The sequence below is a fragment of the Pezoporus wallicus genome, unplaced genomic scaffold (genome assembly GCF_028554395.1).
Source record: "Pezoporus wallicus isolate ANWC-B61680 ecotype Strahan unplaced genomic scaffold, APGP_CSIRO_Pwel_v1 contig_8166, whole genome shotgun sequence".
Classification (NCBI taxonomy): Eukaryota; Metazoa; Chordata; class Aves; order Psittaciformes; family Psittacidae; genus Pezoporus; species Pezoporus wallicus.
Window position 1 is genome coordinate 2,837,535 of NW_026638114.1, and position 12,332 is coordinate 2,849,866.

General features: G+C 53.6%; 1 protein-coding gene across 4 annotated transcripts in view; it reads right to left on the minus strand.

Annotated features, from left to right (window-relative positions):
- FLT4 (fms related receptor tyrosine kinase 4) overlaps nt 1-12,332 on the minus strand; it is a 54,387-nt gene that overhangs the window by 10,300 nt on the left and 31,755 nt on the right. For all 4 annotated transcript variants that reach the window (XM_057409543.1, XM_057409542.1, XM_057409545.1 and 1 more), the window contains exons 6-18: nt 12,034-12,173; nt 11,272-11,440; nt 10,388-10,505; nt 9,733-9,884; nt 8,850-9,012; nt 7,068-7,212; nt 4,406-4,514; nt 3,028-3,387; nt 2,632-2,778; nt 1,858-1,989; nt 1,480-1,586; nt 1,056-1,191; nt 579-683 (exon numbers count right to left, since the gene is read on the minus strand). In XM_057409543.1, the coding sequence (XP_057265526.1) occupies nt 579-683; nt 1,056-1,191; nt 1,480-1,586; nt 1,858-1,989; nt 2,632-2,778; nt 3,028-3,387; nt 4,406-4,514; nt 7,068-7,212; nt 8,850-9,012; nt 9,733-9,884; nt 10,388-10,505; nt 11,272-11,440; nt 12,034-12,173 (1,983 nt within the window). The remainder of the gene's footprint in view (nt 1-578; nt 684-1,055; nt 1,192-1,479; nt 1,587-1,857; nt 1,990-2,631; nt 2,779-3,027; nt 3,388-4,405; nt 4,515-7,067; nt 7,213-8,849; nt 9,013-9,732; nt 9,885-10,387; nt 10,506-11,271; nt 11,441-12,033; nt 12,174-12,332) is intronic.

The window sequence follows — 12,332 nt, forward strand, 5'->3', positions numbered from 1 at the left end:
CTCCTTGGATTGACCAGGCTTTGGGTTCAAAGCCAGCTCAGCCCTCAGAGCAGGTTAAGAGCTGCAGCCTCCTTTCTTACCCAGCTCTGAACCTGATCCGTAAACATAACATACAGGCACATTCGGAAGAAGGCAACTGGGAGCAATGCTTTCTTTAGTGACCTGCTGAAGAGGGGCTCTGGATTCTTGTTTGTCCTTTGAGACACATTTAATTCTTTGCCTTTATAAACAGCTACATTTCCTTGACATGCGAGTTCCCCAAGTCTCTGCTGTCTTTCTGCCACTTGCCTCCCAGTGCAGCTGAATGAGGCTAAAACATCCATGAGGGGAAGCCAAAAGGATCAAGTGTGTTGAGGCCAAGAAGCCATAAACTAAGAGGCTGGCTCCAGCTCCTCTCCTCTAGGTCGGGGCTGGCTCAAGCAGAAGCACCCAGGAGTGTTTGTGGGAGATAAAACATTTTCCAGGGCCTTAAATGCCTTATGTGGAAGACACGCGTTTACAGGGTGGACATTCCCTAGCAGATGTCTTATTCTTTGCTGTCTACACTGACTGTACATCCTGCTTCACTGCCCACGTACCTTTCAGCATTTTGACTGCTACGGTTTCACAGCTGTTACTTTTATTGATCCCAAATGCTGATGCTTCCACCACCTTCCCAAACGCACCATGACCCAGGACTTTACCTATAGGTAAGGAGAGAGGCACTGTAAAGGAAGGCAGGTGCAGCACAGGCAGAATGGAATGAAAAAAAAACCAAATCCTAACAGGAAACCATGGGAAGAAGAAAAACATAATAAAGGAAAAGGAAGGAGGGGAACATGTGCCCTTCCCAGGTGGCTGCTTGCTCTGTCAGTGAGAATAAGAGAAGGGAGGATGGGAGTAACTGAGACAGAGCTGGCATGGACAAAGCAGAGGAAGGAAGTGGCCCTGCAGAAGTGGGCTGTTTCTTGCCCTCGAGCAGAGCACGTGGGAAAGGTAAATGTGACACCTTGCAGCAGAGCAGCCCGGGAAGCCCTGGCTGCAGCACGCAGTGGCAAGGAGGGGGTCTGGCTCACCCAGGCGCAGGCGGTCCCGTGGGAACTCCCACTTGCTGGAATCATAGGGCAGGTACTCGCACTGCTCCTCCAAGGGCACCTCGCCGGGGTCCATGATGATGGAGAGGTAGCCCGTCTTGATGTCTGCATGGGCTGGCTGCAGGAATCAGCCAACACAAAGGGTGAGGAAGATGCTCCCCCGGCACTGGGTGCTGACTCCCAGAGGGAATTTGCTTCCTTTGCTTGACTTGACCTGCTTCCCCTTGGCAAAGGCCATTCCCTGTCACCTCCGTTACCACAGCCCTTGTTCTTGGCAGTGAGAGTGCTTGAAGCACCACTCAATGACCTCCTTTTAGTGGATGATGTCATACAGCCCCACATCACAGCAACGGTGTTTCCCCAAACCCCACTATGCCACTTCCCCTGCCGTGGGACAGTCACGTACCCTTTTGATGTTACAGAAGATGAGGATAAGGAGGATCCAGAAGAAAACAGCGATTACACCAGTCCCAATAAGGATGACAATCTCCACATTGGTCCTGTCATCAGAGCCTGTGGGATGGGAGGGAAATTGTAGCTTCAGAGATTCCCATTCTGTGCCCCAGCTCAGTTATCCCCAGTGGCCTGTTTCAGGATGTGGGGAGGTGTGTTTGCCTGAGCTAAACGTGCTCCAGACTACAGATCCTCCTGTAGTAGCACCATGCCACCAGCAAGGCCTAGGGGCTTTCGCTGCTTCCCTGGTGTCACAGCAATGAGGTGTGGGACCTTGGCCACACTCCTACTCCTACCACTTCATCCCCAGGGGTGTCATGGCTGCTGGTACCTTCCACAGAGACGCTGGCCGAGGAGTTCACACAGCCCTTAGCATTGCAGACGCTGCACAGGTAGAGCCCAGCATCCTCTTCCCTCACTCTCTGAATGCTCAACCTCTGGTTGAAGTCTGCCAGATCAATCCCTGTAAGGCAAAGAGGGTTGTGGTGGTCACTCACAGGGAGGGGGGATTAGTATACTGGACTCATTCAGGCTCAGAATATGGCTTCTAGTTTTTTGGCTGGTTCATTTTAGATGGGAGAATGAAATTACACCAGCTGGTAGGGGCTCTCTTCTGTGGCCTGATGGAGGGGCCTTTCCAAGGGAAATGTATGGAGGGGTCAAAACCCCTGCAGACAATGCTGGATGGGGTTGGTGCCCAGGCAATTCAGCTGGTGTGCCAAGTTCTGCTTCAGCTCCAGGACCTATTCCCTTCCCTCTGCAGTGTGCCTGGATCCTTCCCATGTTCCTTCCATGGGATCTGGGTTGGTCCCTGTGTGAGCAATGATTTCAGCTGCTGGGCTGAGAGTAAGATGAATAATTTTTCTCTCTCTACTCTCCAGCTGAATGTGCACATGCAGACAGTGCTGAGCCAAGCCCTAGGGCATAGACTTGGCCAGTAAGACTGCATCAAACTGGGATAGAACATGATTATAACCAGAGTTCAGCCAATTCAGTGAATGGGTGCCTTTGCCTGGGCACAGCAACACCCAGAAGCCAGCAGCACTCAGCTCTAAAGCCACCAGACATGATTCCCTGTGTTTGATTCACCCCCAGCCCACTGTACCTGATACTTCTTCTACCAGTTTCTCATCTTTGTACCAGCTGATTTCAGGAACATGGTTGCCATCCACCTTACAGCGCATCTCTATGGAGTCACTGACGTTCACCCAAATGTCTGTCAGGTTCTGCTTGAGGCGGGGGATCTCCAGGGCTGGAGGAGCAGCACAAAGAGGAGGAGGGAAAAACGGGAAACTGATTGATCAAAAGAATATCTGTGTTCTTGGGGGTCTTTGGGTCTCTGACCCCTGCTGAAGGGTGTTTTGAGAACCCGGGTGCCCTGCCTTTGCCACCTTGAGTTTAGCTTGCTTGTGTGGCTTCCCCTGGGGACGGGCTGGGAAGCTCATGGGAGCAAGAGCATCAGCTCTCCTCTGTCACTCCCACCTGCCCTGTGGACCCTCACCCTGCACAGAGATGTATTTCTTGTGGCAGTGCTTCTCCCGGGTCTTCCTGTTCTGCACCTCACACACGTAGTCTCCCTCCTCGCCCAGGGAGATGTTGGGGATGGTGAGCAGCAAGGTGGCATCATTGGAGTCTGGCTGGAAGCGCAGCTCCCCCTGCATTTTGGTGGCATAGTGGTGGACGTTCTTGCAGTCCAGCACGAGGGGGTTGCCCTCCTCGTCGTGGAGCTTGGAGAGGTTCAGCCGATACCACTGCAGGTTCTCATAGGTGTAGTTGTCTGCATTGCAGCTCAGCTGTAGGTCCTGCCCCTCTATAGGCTCTTCCGAGGGCTGGGACTCAATCTCGAACCCGTCTGGAATGGCTTTCAGGAAGGAAGTGAACATGTGAATGAGTTTTCATGGCTGAGCTGCCAGACACAACAAAATTGTCTCCCTGGGCTTAGCTCTCCAAGCCTCCCCCCCATCCTCATCCAAGGTAAAGGAAACCAATCTAGAGCAGAACTGTGACATGCAAACTGCTGGCAACAAACAGCTAAACAAGTGCTAAAGGATATGCTGAAGTCCCAGGGTCCAATTAAGAGGAGGTCACAAGTGAAACAAGTCTGGGAGGTCTGAATTAGGCTGTTACTGCTCTCAGCTCAGCTGCAGCATTCTGGATTGCACACATGCCTGCTTTTACACATTCAGTCAGGCTGGACAACTGCATATGCAGAGCATCACTGGGGCAGCAACTGAAGATGTTTATTTGCCTCCACAAAAGCCGGTGGCTCTGACAGCACAGGTACTGCCTATGAGGGCCATTAGCCAAGGTTTCTGTGGTCTGTCCAGAGAGGCATGAAGATAAACCTCTGCTGTGCCCTTGTCAGGCTCCCTGTGCCCAGCAGACAGAGACAGACTCCTCCCAGCACAGGGTACTGCTTATGCAGCTCCACATGGGCCGCGACTGCTGAGCTCTGGCTTCTACAGACTCAGCTTCCTCCCACCACCAAAACCCGGTGGGGTCCGTGCCGGGGGCTCCGGCCAGCAGGACCCGGGCTGGGAGCAGTGCCACTAGAGGATGCTCTCGGACCAGGCACATCCCCAGCCCAGGGAGCTGCCTGGGCCAGAGCCAGAAGGATGTCCTCAGCGCTGGACCTAGGTACAGGCAGCACTGGCTCACCCCCAGGCCTGCCTGTCAAACTCTGCCCGTGCTGTCTGCTGCCAGACTCCAGGCTTTTGCAGCTCAGCAGAGCTCTGAGGTAGCTCTCCTTTCCTGTTGGCCTCCCGATCACTGTTTAAGGTGCTAACTGCAAATGACAAGATCTGGCAGGTCTACGGTCCTCCTTGTTTCAAGCAGGGCGCTCATCTGGTGCAGTTGGAGGGGACATCTGCAGTACTCACTGGTCACGTAGAAGTAGATCAGCCGTTCGTCTCGACCCACTTTATTAGAGGCAATACACTTGTACATGACTGAGACGTTGGCTTCTTGGATGGCCAGTTTGCTGACTGTCTGATGGGGGAAAAGGACGAGGAGTTAGGAAGAGCAAGAGGGGAGAGAAGTAAGATCAGTGCTGCTCTCTGGCAGACAGCTAAGCACCAGCAAACGTGGCCCCAGGTGGTAGCTGTACCCAGGAAAGGGTTATGCAAAAATAGTCCCTTATTCAATAGCCCTTTGTGCATTTCAAGCCTCATCTGCTGGCTCTAGGAACAGCAACACGGTTTTATTTCTGATCTCTGCTCCTTTTTATGGAGCCCAACCAGCACAGATGCCTCTCCATGGAAGTAAACTTCTTGCTAAGCTCCTTGGGTCACCATGGGGACAAGCCTGTGCCCAGTAAGGGGGACATGAACAGGATGCAGGGCTGATGGATGGCTGAGATTCCAAGCTTTATAACAGTGGGGAGAAAGGGAAAGGACACCAAAGCTGATTCTCTGAACCCTCTCTAGTTGACTACTTGGTGTCCCACAGAGTTCAGTGGAGTTTACAGGTACTTACAGTCCTGAGAACACTCCTTTAATCCATAAGGGGAAAATAAATCTGTGAAAGCATCCAGCTCTCTCCACTTGAAGAAAAGCTGTCAGCTTCTCTCTTTAAGTGTACATAGACAGAGCCCTAAAAGGTTCCTCCTCCCTCCTTCCAGCAAGACATGACTAAGGATGGGCAAAGGCTGCTGTCCTGGGAGCACAGACCCGGGAGAGGCTGCCTCCAAATAAGCCAGGAAAGGCAGCAGGGTAGTGAGGATGTTCTCCTCCTCCCAGCTCACGCTCTATGTGTGTGAGGCCAAATGTGTTGCAAGCACTCCCCTTAGAGGAGATCTGCAGTTTGAAGCACAGGTTTCTCTTCCCTCCCAGTTTAAATGACAAGTGGATCCATGCAATAATCCCTCTAATGAGACAATGTTTAACATGAAAAAAAGATATTCTTCCTACAGGGAAACTACTTTGCCTTTTACTATTCATCCCATTGGGAAGCATTTCCGTTGTAAGTGGCAACATATTAGCCTGTGTTAATCAAAGGAACTGAATTCATTCAGTGCATATTCAATACAGCTGAAGTGACTTTATTACTAGTACTTTTGTGTGTTGCCTTTTCCGTTTCTTGGGGTTATTGAATACAGCTGAGGTGACCCTATTGCTGGCACTTTTGTGTGCTGCTTTTCCTGTTTCTTGGGGATTTTCCTTCTAATCTGTGCTATTATGTTTGTGTTGGGCTTTCTGGATTTGATGTCATCCTGCAGTGCATGGCCGTGCACTGCACACCCTGCGGCTCATTCTGGCCTTTCCGGACAGAATAAAAACCAGAGGAGGGTGGAAGGAGTAGAAAGGCAGAAAGGAGAAGGAGAGAAAGCAGGTTTGAGGACATAGCATCCTACTGCAAGTTTAAGAGCTCTTTTAGCCCAGAACCTTGCATTGGACCATATGACCAAAGTTGGACCCCCAGGACAGTTACAACTAAGTAGACAGAATGAGAAGGACACAGCTTAGGAACAGGAGGAAAACAATGAGGAATACAAAGAAAAGATCTAAAGGGACCAAGATGAGAGTCAGATGTGAAGGGGGACACAAGGGCTTCTCACCCAGGAGCTCCCACCACCCGTGCTCGCCTGCCTGGGGGACACCAAACACTGCCTCTCCCTTTGGCTGCTCTGGGAGGAGAAGCATCTGCCCCTGCCACCCTTTTGGCAGAGTGATGAACTCCCGCCAGGCCAGGGGACGGGAAGTGCCTTTGGAGGTGTGTAGGAAAACAGGAAGTGACTTTCGGAAACAGGGGCCCCTTTGTTTGTTCTGCATCCCTCTGTGAGCGGCTGGTGCCCGACACCAGTGGGAACAGGAACCTCGTCATGGCACAGACCTGACACTCGCAGCTACCAAGAGACAGAAAGAAACAGGCAGCAGAGCGTGTAGGTCACATGCTGCAATAAGGAAGAGATGTTCCTTCCAGAGAGGAAATGCTGTGATGGAGAAGTGGGCTCTGTGGGGCACATATACTGCACTCACAAACCTGCAGCAGAGGGATGCCAGCATCTCCATACCACCCTCACCCAGCTGGGATGGGGGCAGCGGGATGAAATGCCCCGCCACACACATGCACATTCCTGATGCCGGAGATTTCCTGGTCAGTCTGTGACTCCTGCTCTCTCTTCCCAGCTGCCCAGGCTACTCTATGGGGTTTGGCTCTCCCGGAACAGCTCATGCAAGAGTGCTCAAAAATGGCCACAGCAGCCCCTATAGCACACATCCCCAGTGCCCTCCCTAGCTGGGTGCCCTGCATTCAACAGCAATCAGTGTAAATCCTCCTGCATAGTCAGCCCCAGCAGGAGCCTCTCTGGATATAGGGTAATTCCTCAAAGATGACAGTTCTTCCTCGCCCTGGGGCTGCCTGGTACTGCAGAGTCCCAGAGCTGGGAGCAGCTGCTCATGATTTACTTTAGTGGCAGAGGTGTGAAGCCCTCCCCAGATCTGTCTCTGCCAGGCTTGTTTCTGCTGGCTGATCACAAAGGACCCCACCGAGGTGCCTGTCTCCAGCTCCTCACTCTGGATGGGCTTGAAGCTTCAGCCTCACCTTGTTCCGCCCCTCCACAAACTCCACCCAGGTGTTGATGCTCTCGATGGGGTTCACTGCATCCTGCTGCGACACATCTTTCCAGTCCCTGCACTCGGGCATCCGATCCCGCTGATGACGCCTCGCTGCCCGGTGCCGACTATTGCTAATTCAGGAGCAGGGGAAAGAGGAGAGAGATGGAGAGCAGGTCAGCTGGGAAAAAGGCAGCAAAACCAGCTTTTATGTCTGAGAATTCATGCCCCTGTCCTCTAACTCTGCAAAATTTCCTGTTTCTTTCAGTTATCAGTTCTAATGTGGTTTATAAGGGTGCCCCACAGCCACTAGTGAGGCAAACATCTACAGATGTGAAAATCAAGGCAGGGAACAGATACAGGTCCCAGGCAGTGTTTTCACCCCCGACTGTGGTTTCATCTTTCCCTGCTAGGGGTGGAGGAAGATAGAGGTGAAATTGGTTCATGTGTGCCTCAGGCAGTTCTTGATGCCTCTGCTCAGCAACAAGGCCTTAAACCCCTGCTGTGACTGAGAGTCAGGAATATCACAGCCTGGCTGAGTGCTGGCCTGGAGAGCACATGGTGCAGCACCCCAGGTGCTTCTGCTGCTCCTGATTCAACAAATACCATGAGGGAAACATCCCATGTAGAGATGCTACTAGCATCTCACATGAACACGGTGGCACCTCTTCAGGCTGAGACAGGAGAGCTAGGAGAAGTGCCTAAATCTGCCAGGGACTGGGGACGCTGCAGCCTGCAGCCTGCTTCTGAAATGCAGCTGGGGCCAGGAGACAGCAGGGTCTGCCCAAAACACAGGGTGGGAGGTGTGGAGGGAGAAGGCTTATGGTGACAGGGAAGCAGGGGAGAGCTGAGCACCCAAGGGCAGTGGCAAGGACACTGGCAGTGTGGGGCAGAGTGTTTGGCGGAGCAAACACACTGTCGAGCTGTATAAACAACAGGAAGCTGGAAAGAAGCCTCCTGCATCCTCTGGAGTTATGCTAGGCAGAAATATGGTGGCCTTGGGAGACAGTGCTCATAATTCATGGGCCCCTCTGCTTCCTGACAGGGCCACAGTGCACTTGCATGCAATGGAGAGCTCTCTGGAGTCCCTGGCTCGGTAACAGCCTCTACAAGGCTGCAGGACCTGGCTTCCTCCAGGCACCCTGATGTCCTCCACCCTGACTGCTCTGGCTATAACTCCCTAGCATCTCTTTTCTTTCTTCCTGCCACTAAAAAAATGTCACTGTAGCCCTGCCTGGTGCTGCCCCAGCTTCCCAGGGCACAGGCAGTGGGCATGCACCCTTCCTGCTTACCAATTGGTGCTGCCTGCACAAACACCTTCCTGACAAACCATTCCAGCAGCTGGCTCTTCCCCTGGATTCAGCAACTCTTCCCTGCACACAGCACCTCTGCTCCCCTGCCTACCTGTACTTTAGCTTCCATCATTACCAAGAAGATGAGGAAGGACCAAAGAACCCCAGGGACCTTAGGGCAGGAATGAGTTGAGCCCCAGCTCCTGTCCCAGGGTCTCACCAAGGGGGTGTGTGTGACCAGCCAGGCTGGGGAAAACTCCCACATGGATCACAAGTGTCTCTGGTGGGCTCCATTTTGCCTCCCCACAGTGGGTGTTCAGTGCTCCAAGCTATCAGTCAGTGCTGTACTCCTCTTGCCATATTGTGGCTGGGAGAGCAAAAGTGAGATGGGGTCCAGGACACAGCCATGGTCACAAGAAGCCTGCAGTGCCATGCTCATGGCCCGGTAAGACACGGGTGTGGGAAGAAATAGCACTTACAGGCTGCGTCGGGAGAACATGCGACAGGGCATCCATGGCCTCCACTGCCACTGGATCACCTCTGGTGCTGGGATGCCATAAACTGTGCAGGTGAGAGCCTGGGGGCTCCTCCGGGAGTAGATGCTCGGGGAAGAAGCTTCCTTCTCATGGATGCGCGGAGGAACTGCAAGGATCAGAGTGACACCGTGAGGTCAGCCCCTGCATCCCCATGCTACACACAGCCCTCCCCAGGCCCATCTCTAGAGAGACTGGGCACTAAAGCACTGTGGCTCTCAGGGCAGCTCCTGGGGACCTCAGACCTGCAAGGCAGAGCAGATTATACTTAGATTCAAGTGGTGTCATTCCTCCTTGCTCTGCAGAGTGAGACTGTCTGGATGCTGTCAAGCTCAAAGCACTGTCTGGCAACCCCCAGCACAGGGCTACAGAGCCTGCTGGAGACAAATCTCCAAGCAGCAGTGCCCTTCCAATGCTTTCTCTGCTGGCATCTGGTTCCTGCATGACTGGGACTGGTTTCTGTAGGGGAAAACTCCCCAGGAGCTTCCCACCCAGAGAACTGCTCCAGCTCCAGGCTTTGTGTGTGCTGTAGCTGCACTGCCCTTAAGTCCACATCAGTCAGGGTCACCCCTCAGATCTTGTCCTGGGAAACGGTCCTGCGCAAGGACATATCCTGCCAAGAATGATGGAACCAGGAACAGAACTATGCCGTATCGCCAGGTCACAAGGAACCACCCTCAATGTAACCAGAGCATCTCTCGGCAATGAGGAAGGAGATGATGTAGGTGCCAGCTGCTTTAGGACAACAACAAGGACTTGGTCTTGGAGTAGCCCAAAGGCTGGGGCTATGGGATCTCCCCCCAGCCCCAGCCCTGAACCTCTCCCTTACCATTGACAATTAACTGGAGGCTGATGCGCTTCTCCAGCCCTGCCAGCCTGTTCCGCAGAACCAGCGTGTATGTCCCAGCGTGCTGCTCCGACACATCCTTGATCTGCATTGAAGATTGAGATTGCTTGGGAATTAGCTTCCCGTCCTTGTACCTGCAGGGAGGCAGAGAGAAAATGCAGCCACGGGGAGGAAGTGTCCCACTGGCAGCTGGGCAGGGGTTTGCTGGTCCCCATTAGAGCACAATCAGGGCACCCCTTGCTAGCACTGAGGACCTCTCTGGAGAGATCCCTGGGCTTTCCCTGGACCTGAGTTACGGGTCCTATGTGGATGTGCCTGGGGTTGGGGATGTTGTAGCTCTGCCATAAGCAGAGCTCTCTTGCTCCTCTGGCCAGCCTTGATCCCCACTGCAGGGGGACAAGAGGGGTAAGCCCCATTTGAGCTGCCAGGACCTTTGCTGCTTCTCCCAACACTGTCACCTCCTCCCATCCCAAGCTGTGCAGCTGAAAGGCAGGGTAGGTGGGAGAAATTACCCCCGTGGGTGGAAAAATGTGACATTTGGGACAAACCTGGCCGCTGAGGGACCAGGCTAAGCTTTCCTAGTTGGTGGAGGGAAGGAGAGGAAGAGAAGGTGGTCAGGGTAAGAAAGGTGCGTTACCACTGGAAGTCTGGTGGGGGGTAAGCCATGACTTTCACCGGCAGCTTCACGGCTTCATCTCCTGCGGTGGCTTCTATCACCGGGCCCTTCCTCCACTCCACGTTGATGAAGGGCTTTTCTGTAAGCAAAATGGTGAGCATGGAGGAGAGGAGAGCACAAAGGGACAGGCTGTTACCAAGATCTGCTCTCTCTACAGGGCCTGACAGCAAGGACTGAGGACAGGCAGGGTGCTGAGGCAGTGCAGTTGACAATGACTACTTCTCTGAAACAATGAAGTCAAAATAACCAAAATCCACTATTGTCTTATCTGCTTATATGACCCCCAGCCTCTCTTCTGCATCCCTGTTCCCAGCAGGGTTCCCTCCCTGGAGCAGAAGGGAGTGGGTGGTCAGGTCAAAGCTGGGCGGGTCAGCACTGCTTTGAGACTCTGGCAGCTGAAGAGCTGCCTCTGCCTTGCTGCTGGGAGCCATGAGGGGCACAGGGAGGCTGTGTTGCCCCATCACATGCTGCTGGGAGGAGACAGCCACTCAGTGCTGATGGCACCTTGTGCTCCCGCAGCTCATGCCTCCCAGGCCAGCCATGCCACAGGGACACTGCATCTGCCACAGGACCACAAGACCTGTGTATCCTGCCATCCCAGTGTGTTTGGGCCTGTCTAGTGTTTGCATTTCACTTGTCACCTTAGCATGTTGCTGAATGTGACCCCAGGGTGGTTCTGGGGCACAGAAGGGCTGGGGGACTTCTCAGGGATGAGCAGAGTGGGATGGAGGTGCAGGAGCCCCTTTACTGAGCCTTGTGCCAAGCCCTGTTTAAGCAGCCTGGGGCTTGCTGTGCTTGCAGCTTGGCTCTGGCTGTGGCTCTGCAGGGGCTGGAAGGCACCGTACCATGCACGATGACGTCCGTGCTCTCCTCCAGCATCTGGGCGCCGTTGGTGGCCGTGCACGTGTACTTGCCCAGGTCCTGCTGGCTGACGTTGTGCAGGGTCAGGATACTGGAGAGCTCCGTGCGTGTCTGCAGGGACCGGCGCTCAGGCTCTATCACTGCCCGCTGTGTCTGTGGGAGATGACAGACAGAAGCGGATGAAAGACATCAGCAGGATGGGGCTGTGCGAGCCCTGAGGCTGGGATAAGAGCTTAGCATAGAGTTCTGCTCTTATCTGCAGCCCAGTGACCAGGATGGGAGGCCTACAGGTACCTGAACAGTGATGCCCTCACTGATATCTTATTGTTCACATGAGCCAGAGGCTGCAACAGGGGGAAAACACAGTGGGGAGGGGAAGGAAAATGCAGGAAAGGACCCCCTCACAGGCTTTTGGTAAGCAGGACGGTGTGGCTAGAGTAGCTCTTAAGCCAATGATATTTGCTCTGGATTTGCACTGGTGGAAATGAAGTCAGTGTTTGCCCAGGAGAGCCCCAGAGCAATAAGACCTCAGCAAGGAGGAAGAAGGGTCTTCCCTCTGTCTGCCTTCCACTGCAGGAGAGAAAAATGGGAAAGCACTCTGACCAAGATGTGCTGGGCTCGTCATGGTTAGGATCATGAAGCAGAGCCCTGCTAGTGATGTGAAGAGGCACACATGAAGGGGCAGGAGGGAATGACTTGGAGGGAAAGTTGCCCAGTGCTTCTGGAGCTGCTCTGATTGCTGATACCTGTTTGCCAGGGTAAGTCCACTGGAAGCGGATGCCAGAGTTGAACTCAGCCCACACTGTGCAGTTCAAGACCAGCTTCTCTCCCACCAGCAGCTCCATGGCTTTCTTGGGATACAGCTGGATGTCGTACAGCTCGCTCCCTGATGAGGAAGAGGCAGTGGAATGGCATTTCAGATCTATTAACTCTTTGACTCAGACCATGCAGTTACAGGAGACTTCAGTATGACTCCCTGGTGCTTGGTGTATCTCTGTCTGGCACACAGAGGAGATACAAGCACCATGCAGAGTCAGTGTAGCTA